The sequence below is a fragment of the Cyprinodon variegatus genome, unplaced genomic scaffold (assembly GCF_000732505.1).
Source record: "Cyprinodon variegatus isolate N-32 unplaced genomic scaffold, C_variegatus-1.0 Scaffold1259, whole genome shotgun sequence".
Taxonomy (NCBI): Eukaryota; Metazoa; Chordata; class Actinopteri; order Cyprinodontiformes; family Cyprinodontidae; genus Cyprinodon; species Cyprinodon variegatus.
Genome location: NW_015151712.1, coordinates 48,586 through 68,296, shown reverse-complemented (window position 1 = coordinate 68,296; position 19,711 = coordinate 48,586). Strand labels below are relative to the sequence as shown.

Genomic DNA, 19,711 nt, shown 5'->3' with positions numbered 1-19,711 from the left:
TTCATTTAAAATATGGTAACAATTTGCTTCCACAGTACATATCAGTAATAGCTTAACTGATGATTGCTTTGCAAAATTCACGCAAACGTCACGTCTGACTGACTGCTTTAGAAACAGTAGTTTTCACCAAGGGGCAATGGCGCCATCTGCTGACCAGTTAAAGAAATACTATAGGGTTTCCAGTCGGTAACCAATAATCAACTGAATGTGAATAAACAGTAGTAATGGGGCTTATGCAGCACTGTCTCTGAAGCATGCCGAACAGGAAGCCGCAATTTAAAATCAGGTGTTAATTAAGATACATCATTTTAAACCACTGCAACAAAAACTATACTCTTCAATCACAATGCGTAGACAGATCATTTGTTTGTTAACGAAGAGTAACAAATATTTCCTTAACAAGAGTGTTAAAGAAAAAAGTGACTAGTTTAGCAGTAGAGGATAGTGACAGTTTGGACTCGTCTTACCGTGAGAAGCAGTGGTGGCAAACCTCTCTGGCTCGTTTGTTGGACACGCAGCAGGCCAGCGGCTCAGCCCAGCTCACCAGCTGCCCTCTGCTTATCCCGGCTGTGGCCCGCAGGCCGTTTCCTTTCTCTGGACTGACAAACCGCTCCACGGTTGGCATCATCCCCGGTTTTCCTTCCATGTGGACCGGGTCGTGTTTACATCCGTAGCACGACGTCATTACGTCACGCGTACGCAGACCCGTACGCACACGCGCCTAAATCCTTTTAGTTTTTGAATTAAAACATTGAAAATAGTGCATCACACTATTAAGAACTAAGGTATAAATTATACTGCCCCATTTTAGATACATGTTTATTATAATAATAATAATAATATATCCAAATTCTCTTTTCATAACCCCAGTATAGATTTTAAAACATCAACTAACAGCACTTTACAATAGAAACCAATTCAATTTATATATGATTAAAAAAAAAAAAAAATGTTTCATACATTTTTATTCTATAATGGGGAGGAAGGACTCCCTTTGACAGAAGAAACTGAATGAGACAGACAGGGGCCATCAAGTGTGCCATCTGGTGCAACTTTGAGAAGACAAAAATAAAACTAATCCAGGAGCAGTACAGGCAGAAACAAGTATGTTAGTGGCCTCTGGAAAGAAATAACAATTTTTTTTTAAAAGGTAAAAAAAGACATGCACTGTGTAGCTCTTAACCAGGGAAACCCTATAAGATTTCATCAAATGTATTTGCTTGTAAAACATACATGTTTGTATGAAAAGCAAACCCCTACCAGTTTATACTTGTGTTATAATGACGCTGTAACACAGGCTGCAGCAAATGTTTCCTATAACTATTTTTTTTTTTTTTTATCTTGTAAGAGCATTTCAATATAGTGGTAATTACTTTCAGGGAATGTACAATGTTACTACCGCCACTCACAATTGTTTTTTATGTATAAAATTATAGACAAAATATACAAAGTTACGTAAATTACATCTAACAATTTGAATAAACAGGGAAAGATAAGTCTACCTGAAAAAGCAGGAATGAATTATATACCAGGCAGTTTTTAAATAAGTATGAGAGATACATAAATATATTGATCCTTAGAACATAAATGAAATAACAGGCGTTGCATGGTCATCCATTCTATACTTCTGTCTGTTCAAGACCAGCGTATTTAACCCACTTGGCTCTCTTAGTAATTAGGATTTTATAAAGTCAGAAGGAGAAGGTGATCCTTATAACCGTTTCTTTTAACCCTTGGCTTCGTCGTTAGAGAGTCTTAAGTCTGCCGCATTTTCTCAGAGTCTAAATAACTTTGATTACACTGACGTCTTTTATGTCTAATTGATGCATGTTAGCTATGGCTTAAACTTCAAATATAGTTCTTTAATCGAGCTCAGTGCATTTGCTTGCAAACGTTTTGATTAAAATTGGTTTCAAAATCTATGCTGCTATTTTTTTCTTTTATTACACCAAATACTAATTACAAACAACAGCTTGCTTAACAAGGTGATTTTGATATCTAACTTTGCACTTGTAATTGTTTGCAATAACTGCAGTTCTTGCACATTCCAATTTTTCTCAAACTCAAACACATCTGTTGACTAAGCAGATAAACAATGCCTTTAAAACAATCCAAATCTATTTTTATCTCTATGATGTACTAAAGTACACCTAAAACCATTTTAAAATGAAAAAAATATTCAAGCAGTATGTCAATAAAGAGTTTTCTTTATTTCTTTTATACTTCACCAACATACCTTTGAGTAGATTATGATAAACACCAATCTTATTAGAATTAAACATCACATCACTTTGTCTATCTAATATTTGCAAGTCATTTGATGATTTATATTTTAGAAGACACCAAAGTTGAAAACAGACAAGTGAAGTTTTGTTATTTAATCTATTGTTTACAGCTTATTCTGGGTGGCTGAGATTTCTTCCAGGTTTTGCAGCTATGCTGAAGCAGGCTTTTGGGATTACATAATTGGAAATAAGTCATTAAGATAAAAAAAATAAAAAACAAACTGTTGGGCTCTGGCTAGCTCTGCTTAAAAAAAAAATATCGTACAAATCTTTCCTTTGTTGTTTTACATCGCCCCATATCCCATTTTATATTCACTTTAAATTTAAATGAAGCTGACTGGAATTTTTTTGTTTTTTTAAAGGTAGTAGGTAAAAAATCGTATTGCTGGATGAACATGTGAAAAAAGTTAATATAAACTCAGTTACATTCCGATCAATTTCCACTTCAAATAAACAATAAACATCTGAAGAAAAAAAATGCAACACAGGCTCCGAAACAAAACTGATTTTAATGAGACATGATGAGGAAGATTTGTATGACAAAAAAAATAATTTGCAACTAAGGAACAAATGTCAGAATTAATAAAATTATCTTTTTCTTTTTTTTTTTATCAGATTGGGTAGAAGTAAAGCGTGAAAAGCATTTACCATTCATCTGGTTCTTTTTGATGTTGGCCTGAAAAAAGTTTAATAAGGAAGTAAAAACAGGTACAACACTCTTAGATGTAATCAAAGACATTTGAATAGTTTCACAAATTTCATGCAAAAAAAGATAAAGACAGCATTGGCAGAAACTCACAGGGTACAAGTCACAAGAAAATCTGGACAGAAGAATTATAACGGCCCAGAATGATCAACAAAGTTCTTACAAGAACAAAGTTAATATATAAAATAAACTGAACCAGGTAACTGAGGAGGAAAAAAAACACACAAAGTAAAAGATTGATCTGCCTTTTTAAAACCACTTAAAAGTATATCTCTGGCATCATAAATAATTACAAATAATCTGAAAAGTTAAATAAATGTTTTTTTGTGATCGCCATCTGAACCAGCCAGCTGACAAGTGCAAATGAAATTATCAATGCATCCTCAACTCTTTAAGTCCAGGAAAATCCTCATCTCAAACAAATCAGGAGGTATTTGTGTGAAACAACAGGAGAAAGACATAATGCTGTTTTTTTTCCTAAAAGGACCTATATCATCATACATGGGAACCGGAAAACTTGAACATATTCTAATTGGGAAAACAGAAAAGTTCTTCTGCTTTCAAAGCAGGTAAATTATTTCCACAAGCATTTTCTGACAGAAAAGTCGGGCAGTTGGAGAGAGGAAGGCACTACTGTATGTAGATGATGTAGTCTTAGCAATTAAAGCGCATTTTGACAAGATTTATATCCAATGGATCTGTAGTCTCTTAATGGCAGCACAGAAGGATGGAGTGAGCACTCTTGTGAGAAAGTTTAACAATTAGCTGTTTTATTTGGTCTTCATTGATTGCAAGTAGGCCTATGCAATATGGCTGATAAACATATATTTTGTATCAGTTGATATTATTAATTACTGATTAGTACGTTTATACCTATTTGAAATATGGATGGAAAATGCCTGAATTTAAATTGCAACCCCTACACTATCTAAACATATATTACCAATCGGAAAGTTGTCAGTATTTTACTTATTTAAATACATTTTCTTGTCACAAGTGGTAATTTATCAATGTGTTAGAACAGAGTGCTTCTAAATCTCTTCATGTGATGCCGGTTTATTAGGTCTCCAACCCATAACTTTCTTATTTCTATTGACCTTACTCTGCATAAATCTTCCCATAGTGACATGAAATTCAATACAGAGACTGTGGGATTACTATAAATATTGTGATCTTTCCTAGATTTAATAGAAAATCAACACTATTACTAATTAGGCAACTTTCAGCAGTGTTTGGCAAGCTTAATTTTGGCCATGGAAATGAATGTAACTATCTTGACAAGTGTAAGCCTGAAAAAAAAAATGATATAAGCCCTTTTAGTGAAGATTTACTGAGGAGGAACATTCATGTATGCCCTCTTTTACAGACATTTGTCCTCTTTAATCCCTCCGCCAAAGAATTTTGTCTGAGATTTGAAGATTCTCATTGGTGTTTGTTACTCCATCCTCCACAACTTCAAAGGTAGCTTTGTACATTGTGACAACAACACATTTCAATCTTAGAATGAGTTAAAAAAGGATTGAGTATATATAATTAACTCAATGAGACAAAAATGAGATTTACAAACAATAAATAAAGTGATTTAAAAACAAATCTGTTATGCTGATGACATACCGTATACGGAAGACCAAGGGAGGGCAAGATATTCTCACTTGTAAAATATTTTTGGGAAAATCTACCAGAACAGACTAGCTGTCTTAGCTGATTATTTCCCAGAATTCCCTGAAAGAATCAACATACACAGGCAGATAGAGCTTCATGTGGTCCTGGATCGATTATCTACACCAAGAAAATGATGAGAACAATATATTCTTTAATTTGTCATGAATAAAAACGCTTCATATTTGACACAAATACTTTAGCAGATCCTCAGTTCTCTGTGGAAGTGGTATGTGCAAACGTTTGGACCATGTGAACAGTTTGTATCTGATGAACCTTTTTCAAGGCCACGTTCAGGCCCAACAGAAAAAAAAGGGTCTATAGAAATATTGCAAAATCTTTAAAAATATTATTTTAAAAAGTACCGGTAATATTTGCAACGTGATAATCGATTAACAGCATTTACAGATGTGCACAATTCTCTCTACATTTTAAATATGCTACACGAAACCCATAAAGAGTTAACAGAGGTCCTGTAATTTATGGGGAGCCTTAAGCAAATGCTCTTTGGAAATGCTATACAGAAGTTAAAATAAGCATTTTTGTGTTTTTTTTTAACTAACAAATAGGACATGATTTTACACCATTAGCAGTGCACTGATAATAAATTATAAAATATTTTCACAATTACAAATTTTCATTTTAAAGATGTTTCAAGGTTTATGATTAAGCTCAAAACATTTGCTTAAAATTTTAAGATACACTTAGGACTTTGTGATTTCATTCAAAGTAGCAGATAGATGCAGAGTTAGTCTATCAGGGTACAGTTCCTGTTATTTAAAAATCTACATAAAAGCAACAGCTGCTGTTGCACCAATTATAAAAACCTTAGTGAATTTTTATCCCACATGTGAACAGACACTGAACTAGACACTGATGTACAATTTTCATCTTTAGCTGTAGTTTGCATGTAAAGACAATGTTTTATCCGACACATTTGAAGGTACAGTATTTGCTTCTCCAAGTTGTGCACAAAGACTTTTTTTCCTTCTGTAAAAACAGACATTTTGCAGCCAACAGATATTCTGTCGTAAAAAAAAATTAAGACATCACAAGTTACATCTTGAAGTTTTTGTTTTGCAATTTTCCCTGTAAACAGACGTTGAACTATGCTTTTAAAAGTGCACTGGAATTGTATTCACAGAGCATTAATATTGCAGGCTTGAAAAAAACGCCAATGCCTCCAAAGCAGACGTTCAGCCATTCAACAAATGGCAGTAAGCTCTTTAGTGCCCATGAGGAGCCTTTACCTCAACACTCTTTGTCCTGGGAAGTAGCAGGAATCGACATGGCAGAGGCTCCACGTCTTCTGCTACAACCCAGAGGTATACCAGTGCTGCAGCTGAGCTAACCCACGACGCATCTGGAGGATGTAGAAGTCTATATTTCTGGAGAAGTCCTGACAGACCGAGGACTGGGCATCACCCAGAGCACAATACAGGGCAGTTCCACCGATACTGATGACTACAGTAACCAGGCAAAGGAGGAAGAGGAGCAGGCAGGAGTCTCCACCACCAACCTCTGTAGAGAAAAACAAACAAAACGAGAATAAAATCACATGTAGCTAAAACTCAGTCTACACTAAGAAATTAATCTTGGCTTCTTTTTTATTATCTCCACTGACTAAGTTGTTTACAATGTCCAAGGATTTGTGTAAAACTGTTCTCCCTCTTCCCTGCAAAAGCTTTAATTCCCCTCAAAATCTTTCATATTTTTGCAAGGTTAAAACATCAAACTTTAGAGTCTGTTTCGTGGGTTTATGTCATAAAAAACACAAACTAGTGGTCTATAATCACAGACTGTAAGGAAGAAGATGAGGAGGTATATTTTCAAAAAATCTTTGTGGCATGCTTATGTTTAAAGACACTATGCAAACTTTAAAGGTATAATGGAGGATGTTCTTTTTCCAGGTGGATCATCAAAATAAGTTGTCCTCTTAAATGTCAATCATTGTGGTGATATGTTTACGTAAGGTGTCCCACGTGCTCGTCCCCATTTTCGTCTGACATAGTGGAAATATTGCAAATCTTCTTTTGGAAAGTAAGCTTGTATGAGCGATGCAAACAGCAACGTTTAAACAGAGCGTGCAGGAGGAGAAATAGGCTTGTGCATGCTCTTACACATGTTTAATAGGTGTTTTCTCTCGGAACAGGTACAGGGAGAGCATGTGCATTTTTTTCAGTGAATAGGTTGGATCTTTTCAAAGATTTGCAAAAAACCTCCACTATACCTTTAACATCAGAGATTAATAAACTGAAGTCTAATTAACTCCATCACAACGATGCACTATGCTGCGTTCCTGTATTAACCAATAAACTGTTATGAGTTTAATTTAAGGTAAATGTAACCCTGTTATGTACCCTGGTCATAGCTATCATCAGGAACTGTGAAGCGGACTCGTCTTTTGGCGGTGGGTTTCTCAGGTCCGGGCTCTGGACCTGCAGACTCTACCAGGCTGTCCACATATACGCTTCGCTTTTTTAAGATTGAGACAAGTCCGGAGGCTGGGGAGACCTGAGACACACAACAGAGAAAAGCCAGGTGTGTTAGACAGCAGATTTTAACTGACATTAACAAAAGAAAAAGAAAATAGGAGTCTAACTGCAAAGAGGCAGACTCTAAAAGCAACTTATAGCAACTTTTATTCACCAGCCAGGGAAATGAGAAACACTGCAATCAAAAGCCAGAGAAGAGACGGCATCACCGGCAGGAATTTCTAGATGACCATTTAGGGAAATGTACAATACAGCAAATAATTCCTTGCCTCTTTTACATCTTTCTGTAGAGCAGATTTATTTCTTTTGAGTTGTTTTGCTTGTTTATTATTGAGAGCATTTGAGAGTCGATAAATAATATTGAAATTCCTCTGTTCTATATATTACTTGTACACTTTTCCACTGTTATCCCAGTGATTTGTTAAACACTCTGACATACGAGGGGCGTTCAATAAGTAATGCCCCTGACACACTTCCAGATGTTTGATCCAGTTGAAAGCTTGCATGTAAGGTTATTTAAATCTGTATAGATTAAGTAGCAAATTACAGCTCTGAACTATTTGCGGTTTCTGACTTACAGGTGTTTGAACTGAGTAAAGTCTGAAATGGAGCCTGTTGAGTGTCGAGCAGTGATCCGTTTTTTTCTATGTGAAAGGACTCACACTACGGAAGACTTTTGATGAAAGGGAAATAACTAATGTTGATGATGCCAATTATATGACCTTGCAAAATGTTTCACAAGGTTTATTATGGGACATTATCACTCAAAGTTACTTTCATTTGATCAAAAGTCTCCCGTTGTGTGCGTCCTTTCAAATGCCAAAACACAGACTTGACTCAGTTTGAACATCTGTAAATCAGAAACCACAATTAGTTCAGAGCTGTAATTTGCTATTTAATCTATAGAGATTTTAATAATTTCACATGCAAAATTTCAGGACGATCAAACATCTGGAAGTGGGTCAGGGGCATTACCTTTTGAACGCCCCTCGTATGTGTTTAATGTTTTTACAGGATGCTGTTCAATCTGAGAGAAAAGCTTTTGGTCTATTGAGGCGGATTTAACTCCACCATCTTCATCAGAGGCGGAGGAAATGGAGAGAAGAGGGGAAGGTTCTGTGGAGGAGGCTAGCAGCCCTGAGCTGGACCGGTTCCTGCTAATAATAATAATAATGACTGAACTGATGGGAGCAGTGGGCTGCCATCATAGGGCGCCCGGGGAGCAATTCGAAGTTGAGGGTCTTTGCTCAGAGACCCAGAGTGGCAGTCTGTGGGAGTGGGGCTCGAAGTCAGAACCTTTCAGAACAGACAACAGGACAGGTTGGAAACTCTCCTCTCTGATCGTTTTGATCAAACGTGTTCAGTGGCCTTGTTCCAGTTCCAGTCCATGCTTCTCAATGTAACGTCTTCTGGCGTATTTATACAACTTCTCTTTTCTTGACCACTAGGTCACTCCCCTAATACATACTCTTGATAAATAGACATGAATAACTTTCATGTGTTGGGACCTATTGATGCACAAAAATTGCCAGAATATTATTTTAATTTAATGGATTTTAAAGAATTTGTACCAGAGGGGTGCCTCATGCCAAGTAACACTCCATTCAGTTTTCCTCAGGATCCACACCATGATCCGGACACAGGAATTTTTCAAGGATTCTTTAACATCATGAGATGTGGATATTTAGTGGAACAAGCAGTATTATACCGACGTATTATACTGAAGACAAAAATACAAAACACAAGAAAGGGGAGCCATGGCTCGCTGGAAGTATCTGCTGATCAAAGAAGAAAGCAGAGTGAATGAGGAAGGTGAGAGCAGAACATTATTGAACTTATACATTTATTTTAGGGAAATAACCAAAGATGCGCATTATGCCAAGGAAAGATTCATAAAATTTGGTAATAATCCAAATGATGTGCACGTTTTAGCTATAGGTGTAATTCATAATATTACTGCTTTTGCACTGCATTAGTGCTGTTTAGGTTGTGGATCGCAGTTCCACACTCAGCTTTGCTAAAACTCTTCCTCAATACTACAAACTTATCTGTCTTTTTAGGAGCTTTGTTAAGGGTTTGTGAAAAGTTTTTATTTTATTTAGGTAAAAGCCAAAGTAAAATTTTCAAATTCAAGAAATCTTATGTTTTTTTTCTTAAAGGACGACATGAACAGCTAGTTTAGATTCTTTGTGAACACAGACTCTGAACTGTGGACCTTTTTATCAACCAGGCACTGATTCCCCTTGAATAAACTTATGTCAACTGGATCAAGGAACTCCTCGTTCACAAGAGAGCAAACTCTGATGGCAGATGAACTTTGGGGCCATTTCAGCAAAGAGCATCAGAGTGAGTCTAAGCACAGCTTATATTATGTAATAATAACAACATAAGTCAGCAGTTTAAATCCTTTTTAACCCACTTATTGGGCACAGTATGAAGCACCTGTTAAATAGAAAGTCAAACAAAAAAAAAAAGCTTTTCTAAATTACTATTTTAAAACTAATAATAATAATAGTTTAATAATAATAACAAATAAACAATAATTTCCACACAGGACCAACTGTCTGTTATGAATCAAAACAAGAGCTAACAAAAGCTAAACTTGTTTTAATCAGATACATGTTGGTTCTGATTCTTGAAAATGGTCAGCTTAAATAAAAAAAAATTAAGTTAAATTTGCATATCATATTTTTTCATGGGAAATAAAATTTAGCGTAGGAGTCATGGTAAGGGAAAGGGAATGTTATGGCTGGCTTAAAGCATAAGGGTCTCTTTTTACAGCTTGAAAGATGGATCCTGGCAGATATCATCCAATAAACTGCTAATTTTGTAAACATTTCAAACATGCTCTGCTGTGTTTTAAAAGAATCATAGGATGCTGTGAAAGAAAAACAAATGCAAACAAACCTCTTCCACGGTGATGAGCTTTGCCTTGTCGTCCAAAGAAGGGGTTCTCCTGAGAAAGTCACCATCGTACTCCTCTTCTTCCTCGCTCTCCTCTGCATATCGTTGTTGCCGCTCCATGTCAGCCTCCTTGGAAGGGAGTGCCTCCTGCTCCTTCAGGTAGGTTCCAGAGTCCTCCTGTATTCATAAAGAACATTTTTTTGCACTATTCGTTTAGATATGTTCACTCTGCTTCTCTTAACTCAGCGTTGTTGATCTGCTCTGCAGTGATCTTCTCTAGGTCAGTAAGAGCCGTTCAGTTAGAAAACAAGAAAGTGACCCATCTCATGTTTCTGGGAAACATGTAAGCAGCCGTCCCTCACAGGCAACATTAACCGATGTCAGCTTGGTTCGCAGAATATCAGTCCCAATAAAAAGAGGAATACACAGACTAGCTTCACAGTAAATCTTTATGTGCCTTCATTTAAATTTGTTTCATAAAAGAAAGATGTACCTGAGTCTGCTGCTGTACATGTAGCTTCTCCTTAGCAGAAGTATCCCTGTGCAGCTCCCACTCTGCCCCACTGACCAGAGTCTCCACAGAGGGAGCTCCTTCCCATAAATGAGAGTCTCCTTTGCTCTGCTTGTCCTCTCCATCATCCTCAGTCCCCTCATCTTCCATCTCCAGAGCCTCTGCTGCCTCCTCTACTTCGCTCTTGTCCTCTTCCTCCACCTTTCTCTCTCCTTCCCCTGACAGTCCTAAATCTTCCTCCTGCTGCTTTGCAGGATCGGAGCGATCCATTCCCCCAGCTGTGGAGGGGTGCAGCCCATTTCCCCCGGTGGAAATGGTGTCTTCTTCCCCTCCTTCCACCTCTCTGCTGTGAGCTTGCAATCGAGTCAGATCGGAGCCATAAAAAGTGTCCCTCCCCTCTGATTTTCCATTCAGGTCTTCCCCGTCTGTTTCAGGCGGACTGAGCCTTGTAAGCAAACAAGCAGAGGTTGCGGTTGGAGAAGAGGAGTCCTCAGCTCTCTCCTCCATCTCTCCTTTAACCTGAAGGGCTGCATGAAAGAGCAGGAAAGACATTGATCCACTCATCCCCAATTGCTTCAATACAAGTATACAAGGAGCGGAGAACACTGTTAATATCATCCTGATATGAATGTGCTCCATTAATGTAGATTTTAAACATGCCAACACTGTAGCTTATAATTCAACAGAACTTGTGCACATATGATCACATTACACATGTAATGTGTACATATGAACGTCTGATTGTCTGTTACCTAAAACTTCTAGGAAAAAAATTACAGAAATATCGATTAAAAACATGGACACAACCTTCCATGTATTTTTCACGGTTTTATTTTTTCAGTAACTTCAGTGGCTTATAATTGAAATTCTATTAGTTTCAGCCTCATGCAAATTATTCATGTCATTGACAACAACAAAGTTCCCCCAAAAAATATTGAGATTTTATATGACAGATATACCGGAAAGAAAATAACAAACAAAAAACATTGCATTCAGTCCTTCTATTCTTTCCCCCTCGGATAAAATCCAGTGAACTCTACGCCCCTTAGCTGTCATGATCGTTGTCTCTAAGCCTGGTTTTAAATGTGTGGGCCTTCAGCTAATTACAGGATTCCAGCTCTAGATGGCACACCTGTCTGCAAGGTTTATAGTTTTAACATTCATAAACACATTCATTGGTTTTTATGTTCATTTGGATTTGACTTCTCATTTTCAATTCTATTTTAGTTTTAATTCGTTTTTAGTGTTTTTATTTTTGAAAATGCGTCAGTACAGTTTAGTTTGTATTAGCTTCTGTTATTTTCTAGTCTGTTACATAATACTTGGGCAAGACTTAAAAAAAATTATATAATTCCAGATAAGGACTACTGCAGTAGCCTGTCTTGTTGCCTTAGAGGAGGCATTGATACAATGACAGACGATGGAGAGCGAGACTGTGCACAAGTAAACGTATTTGAATTATCAAAGTAAAAGAAGCAGAATATTGTAAGCGGGGGGGAAAGTTGGCACAAATTCATGCATAGGGAATGTAGTCATTCTTTATGCAGTCAACACCATGACTGACACCATGACTGAATGTAAATACGGTAAAAAAACTAAGAAAAAGAACTTTTCTCAGTTCTTTAACAAGTTCCATGAGATGAAGATATGGTTAATTCAAATATTATGGCCCACCTTCTTTTGCAATATTTTGGCTCAAGCAGGTGCTGTGAGGAGTTGGAGAATGTAAATCCAGCTGTTTAGAATCATAACCTGCTGTAAATCTGACTGGTTTCTTCTCTCATCAGAAGGAGCTATTCCAAGTTTTATTTAGATATAACTTAAGTTATTTTAATTTTTTTTTACCTTTGTTTGTAGCATTTTAAGATACTTATGTACGTTATTTTATATAAACCTTCGTCGTTCTTCTAGTCACTCTCAAGCTGCGACGTGTAATATGCTCATTTTAATAAAGCACACAAAACCGGTGTGAAAATATTATCATTTATGCACAACACATTTGTAGATCATCAAAAACATGCGCACTCTTGTTTCGCTACACACTTTAGTGCCTCTCATTTGAATTCTTTAAAGATCAGGCCCAGTGTGAGGTAGAGAGGCATCACACTGATCACACCATAAGTGTTGGTGGCAGTGTCATGGGGATGCTTTTCTTCTTCAGCCTTGCAGAAAACTTGTTCAAAGTGTTGACTTGAAACTGTGGTGGAGGTAAGTGGTTTCAGTTGATAGTTGATTTCGATCTAAGTATTAACCAGATCAGTCTGAGAAACTGTGACTTGAAACATTATTGGTCACGACGCTGAGCTTGAGCAGGAGGCTCAAGCTCAGTGTCGTGGAAGAAATGTCAGTGCACTTCTAGCTGTAGTTGAAGCTATTTCCACCTAGTGTTTGAATAAATCTAAACACAGACCTTTTCAGATGTATTAGTCAATGACTGCTAAACAACCTGATATTCTCTCAGAAATGAACTGCTCCGTGTTCACATTAAATCTCAATAAAGGATGTTAGGGTTTTAAAAAATCTGACTAAATTTGCGCGGTGTGAATATTCATGCTCAACTGTAACGATGTTTGCAGCAACATGTGTGACAGAAAATGGAACAATTATGAGTGGTTTCATTTAAAAATTTAGAACCAAACAACACATTTGCATGAAATGCGTAAAACAAAAACATAAATGAGACGATTCTCGGTATGTCTGCCGTCACTTACATGAGATACATGAGAGCTGTGAAACACCTCCGTCAAACTTTAGTCTCAGGTTGTCCTGAAGAGTAACCTGAATCACATTGAACACATCGGTTTAGATTTGATTTAGTCATTTATTACAATTTATTACAATAAAATTGACTCTAAATAATAAGAAATTAGTAGCCAGTAAGCCAAAGACACATATTTTTACATAAACAGACACATATGATACAAACTGCAAATGTCTTACCTCAGCATCTCGTGTCCTTGGTCTATAAAGAGATGAGAGACAGGATTAGTGGGTTGAGCGTGCAGAAGGTCAAGTCTTGGTTTTAGTGAAAGAAGAAGCAGAAGATGTGTGACCCTCCTCTGCTCTCCTCATCTAATATTAGCCTGAACACATTTCCCTGGCTAATAAAACCTGTGTGTGAGCATGTGGGCTGTGTGGGCGTCTGTTCCCAAGCTCTGAGGGGAGGTCAGGGGCTGAGAGTTATTTTGTGGGGAAAGAAAGCCAATTTAAATCATTCAAATTATCAAATAAAAAAAAAAAAAAATCACTTTAAGGTTAGAAATAGATTATATTAGCAATAGTGGTGGTTCAAATCTCCAGTAAATGAATTCAAGTCAAGGAAACAGGATTCTGCCGGTGTGTGTGTGTGTGTGCACCTGTCTAGCCCTCACAGTGAGGACCATTTTCCAATTTCACCATCAGATTGAGGATTAATTGTTGCAAAGTGAGGTCATTTTGCACATCCTCACAAGCTATTTTGCTAATGGTTAGGTTTAGGACTAAGGTGTCAATTGGGTTAGGGTTAGGGTGAGGTATGCATTGGTAATGGTTAGGTTTAGGGTAGGTTTTAGGGTTAGGGCATAGAACGGGTTGAAAATGACTGAAAATCAATGGAAGTCAATGAGAGTCAACACATGGCCCTCACTGCATATAGCTGCGCATGTATGTGTGTGTGTGTGTGTGTGTGTGTGCCTGAGTGTGAAACCTAAGCAGTGCAGCAGCTCAAATGTCTGAAAGTGCAGCAGTAGCACTGACCAAGGGCCATATGGCTTACCCATCACTTTATTGCTCATCACATTCCAGGATTTATGTCGTCAGCGTCTCATACACACAAGCAGGCACATCATTACACAGAGTTTACACAAGGCATAGCTGTGTGTGTTATAGAGGGGCTTTCACTACTTTCATTCCATGTTGTAATTTACAACAAACTCCATCTGTTTCATCAACACTTCCTCAATATAAACATCAAAACCTGAACTGTTCAGAACCAGGGTTAGACGCCAATCCAACATATTTCTCAAAAACAAATTTTTATGGCAGGTTTAAGGGCTAGAGAAATCTACCAAAGCAACTAAAAACAGAAAAAGATGTTTTCATGTGACTAAATATAACAATTTATGTCTTTTTTTGTCATTGCTAAGAGTGTTTTGGGGTCAGCATTAAAGCGAGTGAGTTATTTTAACCCCCCGTGAAGGAGTGCAACACTGGGGCTGCAAATGGGACGAGTCTTGAAGCAAGGTGCTTAGAAAAATTTGTTTCCGCATAAATTTGCTGTTTATGCTCATATTTTCTGCACAAATTAAACAAGAGCCCAAAAATACAGTGGTTACAAAAGACAAAAACGGTGCCCAAAACAATATTTTACCTTAAACAAATGGAAAATATAAAAAATTAAAATGTGGCAGGTCAACTTATGCAATTTCTAAACGTGATCAGAAGTCGGAATTGAAAACTCAAACTGCAGTAAACAGTCCCTGGCCACATTTTCTACACTCCTGATCTCAGTTCCTCTAAATCCATAAAAACCTGCAGGTTTACCTGGTATGCGTCTGGCAGAAGTGCTTCAGTGAGTCCAGCTGGGAGGCTGCCAGCCCAGGGGATGTTCCTCCACACTGACTCACTATGAAGAGAAGAGTTTAATAAAGTCTGATGCTGCATAATCAATTCAAGGAGTGAACATGAAATGTTGCCTACACACTAGTAAAAACATGTTAAAGTATTTTCAAAACTTATCATAGGTTTGTGTACATCTAAGGGAAGCATGCTGCACATTACCCCACTGCTGCTGAAGTGCATTCAGGTTTTCCAACAGTCTCTGGTGGTAAAGCTGCTCTAGCTGGAGAAACAGTAAAGCTCTCTGGTCTGATAAGCAGTAGTTAAGATATGAACATATATGCAGAACATAAGGCAAAACTGAACAAACTGGCTAATCCACCACGTTCAGACGTAAAAATAAATCTAATTTATATATTTTACTTGTAATAATCCACCTTGTGATTCAGAATTACCTTAGGCTTAACTCATTATTTCACCTTTTGTTTGTTAAAAAGTGCTTTAATTTAGCTAATAACCTTGCAACGTTTAGAAAAAAGAGGTTTAATGCAGGATAATTTACTGACACCAACATGATACAGTTGACTCTCATTCGCCTTAGTCTTATTTCTAGTTAATTATTACAATTTATCTAGAATTCTTCATGAGCTTCAGTCAAATTGCTATCATGAATGACATCGGAGGGGAACATGCAGCTGAAATGAATGTTGCATTCATTCAACACTTTGCTGCAGGTGATGTTAAATCCCAATCGACTGCAATGTAATTTCATGAAAAATCAAAGCAGCAATGAAGGAGTCCAAGTAGATCTCCATGCAGATGCCACATCTTTAAAATAGTCCAGTTCACACAGGCGACAAATAAAACATTAATGGACAGACCTATAGCTTAATTTCATGTTAAATAGCTCTAACCATATTTGGTTCTTTACAGATGGAGAAATTGGATGCTCTAAAGGTTTTAAGTTGTACTTTGACAATGACTCCAGATAACAGATACAGCAGAGGCCTGAAGTCTCATGTTTATGGATATGAGCAGCCAAAACACAAGCCTTCTTTGACACAGCTCAATGCTTTCTCTCACTAACTTACTCTCTATAGATTCATGCAGCTAAGCTCGCTTTCACTTTTCTCTCATGCATTCATCTGATCACACCCACTGTCTTTCCCTCTGATTAAACATACAGTTCTTTGCTGCCATTCCACATCTGTTAACATGCACATGACAGAGTTAGGCTTTCTAGAGCCCATAGCTCACATGGACTGCAGCAAAAGCATTACTCTGAACATTATATATCTGCTATACTGACATCGAATCTAAGAAGAATCAAGTAAAAAAAAAAAAAAAGAATCACCCATTATTCACAGAGATTTAACTACAGGCTTGCAAGGATACAGTCTTTCTGAAGGACAAGGGTCTCAGCGATCTGAAGGGAAACAAAGAACACAGAGTTTAAAAGGCTGGTATGGTTTCATCTCATCAGTTTGTCACAAAGTTGGTATAGTATCTTAGTTGGTAACAATCATCAGGAGAGAGGAAATAAAATGATATATGAGACAAGAGAGCAACAGTAAAACGTTCGCGTCTATAATAAAAGAAAAAACTTTAAAGGACATGATACAACAGCTTGTTGTTTACTCGCGTTTTAAATATGCATAATTAGAGAAAAGTGATATACCCTGTAAAAACCCTGTACCTCTTTTCAGCAAGCGTGGCTTCAGCCCAGCTGATCACAGAACAAGAGCAGCGTGTGTGTGAGAGAGCAAAGAGGGAGGAGGAGGAAACATAAGGCTCTCCAATGTCCAATGAAGGGAAGGCAGTGACGACTGCAAGGCTTTCTAGGGACTCTACAGGAACCAGGAACTGTTTTCACTTCTGTTTGGTGTTTTTCCCCTCAATCTGTGACATTTTCTGCAAAATACTATCTGCAGGAGCATTTTGCTCTTATTCTTATTATATAATTTGAGCTGGTGCTAAACCTGTTAAATATAACTTTAGATTTAAAAAGAATATTTCCTGATTTTACAAAAAAAAAACGTTGAACAAAAGTTAAATGCTTTGATTAAGGAAGATTAGTGTAAAATATCATTTTACTTGGATTTTCACTTTATTTGGATTTAGTTTTTACATATGCATAGATATACGTACAGATATATATACAGAAGAGCTATACGTGTATATATTTTATCTCTTTTTATTCTTTTTTTTATCTTTATGATATTGTATAGTTGGATGTGTGTATATTTTATATAAAACTGTAACTGGAGCGTGTAACAAAAGTAATTTCCCTCTGGGATTATTAAAGTATTTCTGATTCTGATTAGGATTTTTAAATGTGTTGAAAGATTTTTTTTTAAATGTGATTGCCGCCCTTAAAGAAAACAAGTTTCCATAAATTTTGAAGGTGAAACCTGCACTTTTTCACCCCTTAAATTCAGAAACAGCAGAGTTCTGCTGATCAAATGGTTCTGGATGTCCCTAGGTCCCGGTATAAACAGAGGGGAGATCCTTTCTTTGTGTTTACTGCATCTAAACTGTGGAACAACCTGCTCCTCGGTCTGCAGGTTCTCACTGATCTGCACCTTTTTAAGTCCAGATTAAAGACTCATTTTTTAAACTGGCATTTAATACTTACGACACATTGTTTTATGCTTAGTTTTGTTTTTTTTTGTTTGTTTGTTTTTTATGTTTTTATCTTTCTGTGAAGCACTTTGGTCTTCCTGGTGTTTTTTGTAAAGTGCTATATAAATAAACTTTGATTTGATTTTGATTTGAAAAACAGAAGAAAAACTTGAGTATTATTTACATACTATCACAATTGTAGTAATTCTATAACCATCTTTAAAAAGCTATGAAGAAACCAAAGGCATCAATAACGGCTTATTTTTTATTCCTGGTCGCCCAAAATTGCCAAAGCCAAGATTTGGCTGACAAGTTCAACCCAAAATGGCTGTCTGTTCCCTTCCTGCCTGCAGTTTTTTGTGCTACTGCTCAGACACAGCAGGTTCCCATTAGAAGAACAGGTGCGCCTGCTGAAGTGCGTTGTCAAACTGACATTAACACGCCTCAGAACGTACGAGTTCAGTCACGCAGGCTTGTGAGTGAGAGTGAAACTAGCATGGAGAACCTGAGGGCAAACATGGCATGGGATTTTTAATGTGTGCATTTGGCTTCTGATCATGAAGCAGCAGAAAATAAGTGAACACCCCTGCCTGAGGGTAAAAAATGCAGCAGTGTTTAAGAGCTCAAAATAAGCAAAAGCTCTTTAAAAAAAAGAAAATGGCTGAATAGATGAGAATGTCAGAAGGAAAGCATGGAATCATGGGAAGGTGTGATTAAAGGGGAACTGACAGTTTAGGGGGTTTAAAATATATCCAGGAGAAGACAGATTACCTGGTGAAGGTAATGTGGAAGGCGGCCATCATTTCTTTCTGCCAGCTCCTCTAGAGACTCCAGGAAAGTTGGGCCTAAAATAGATCCTGTTGAGCAGGTTGAGACTAAAGAGGAATCAGGGACTGTGGTGGAGATAAACTCGTTCTGATGTGAGGAATCAGATAATAAGCTTGAAGTGAACTCTGTAGCCGTGCTTTTACTCCCTGTAGTGACGGCTGAGGTTTCTGCTGATACAATCTGAGGGCCAGAGTCCATAGAAGTGTCAAGCCCACCTAAGCACAAAGGTCCTGTAGGCCCACAGCTGGAGACAGGCTCCTCAGGAGAGGTAAGTTGTTCTGAACAAGAGTCCTTTAATATTGTATCAGAGGCTGTTGTGTTGCCAATAGAAGAGCTGTCAGGCTGTATGCCTGAGGTCATAATGTTTGAAGATAAGCCTACTGCTGTAGCCTCTGTTCTGCAGTGGACCAACCCAGACTTGGTGGTACTAGAAATGACTTCAGTACAGCTTTGATGCAGTTCAAAGGAGTCTGGACTAATGAGTGGAATGACGGGAGATGTAGGTTCTGGACTGGTCCCAGGGCTGAAAGGATATGGAGTCTCCAACAGACTGCCTGCAAAGGCAAAGACAGGAAGCCGTCAATATGGAACAAGCACCAATAAAGGAAACCAGAGAGTAGCTGGCTTAGAGCAGGAAGTGAAAAGAAAATTTAATCACCAACAACATCAAACAGGCAACAAATAATGTATTTTTAAGCAGCATTATTAAAGAGAAATAGACATTGTATGTTTTAAAGCAGCCAAGTAATAAAGGTTATACTTAAAATGAGATCAGAGCTGAATTTCTAGGCAAAAATGTTATTACCATAAAAAACTTTAGTTGACACAGTTGTGTCTCCAGGAACGTTCTCTACCACATACAGCTAAAATTAGCCCATATTAAAAGTTTGTACTTTCATTCAAAGCTTGCGTGTTCAATCCTTATAGTCCCTTGCCCTCTAGTGGAGAATGGCAAGGGACTATAAGGAACAGGAACTACCTCACTACAGTGAGGTAGTTCCTGTTATAAAAGTCCAAGAATGCAGCACAACACCTAAGAAGCAGAGCTTTTATGGAGGATAGAATAGAGGCAGAAGAAAAAGTTTTAATAAATAAAATAAAGATTATAAAAAAAAATCTTTAATAATCATGCATCACATAACTTAAAGTAGCACCTTAACTTTTA

The 19,711-nt window shown here is 37.3% G+C and overlaps 2 protein-coding genes across 2 annotated transcripts in view; both read right to left on the bottom strand.

Moving 5' to 3' along the window:
* The window catches only part of smyd3 (SET and MYND domain containing 3), an 89,685-nt gene extending 89,025 nt beyond the window's left edge, over positions 1-660 (bottom strand). The window contains exon 1 of the mRNA XM_015401795.1: positions 468-660. Within this exon, the coding sequence (XP_015257281.1) occupies positions 468-646 (179 nt within the window). The 5' untranslated portion in view covers positions 647-660. The remainder of the gene's footprint in view (positions 1-467) is intronic.
* Positions 661-2,775: 2,115 nt separating this feature from the next.
* The window catches only part of cnst (consortin, connexin sorting protein), a 22,679-nt gene continuing 5,743 nt past the window's right edge, over positions 2,776-19,711 (bottom strand). The window contains exons 4-13 of the mRNA XM_015401796.1: positions 18,490-19,100; positions 16,492-16,522; positions 15,319-15,405; positions 15,082-15,163; positions 13,501-13,522; positions 13,272-13,338; positions 10,543-11,087; positions 10,053-10,226; positions 7,011-7,164; positions 2,776-6,171 (exon numbers count right to left, since the gene is read on the bottom strand). Of these exons, the coding sequence (XP_015257282.1) occupies positions 5,963-6,171; positions 7,011-7,164; positions 10,053-10,226; positions 10,543-11,087; positions 13,272-13,338; positions 13,501-13,522; positions 15,082-15,163; positions 15,319-15,405; positions 16,492-16,522; positions 18,490-19,100 (1,982 nt within the window). The 3' untranslated portion in view covers positions 2,776-5,962. The remainder of the gene's footprint in view (positions 6,172-7,010; positions 7,165-10,052; positions 10,227-10,542; positions 11,088-13,271; positions 13,339-13,500; positions 13,523-15,081; positions 15,164-15,318; positions 15,406-16,491; positions 16,523-18,489; positions 19,101-19,711) is intronic.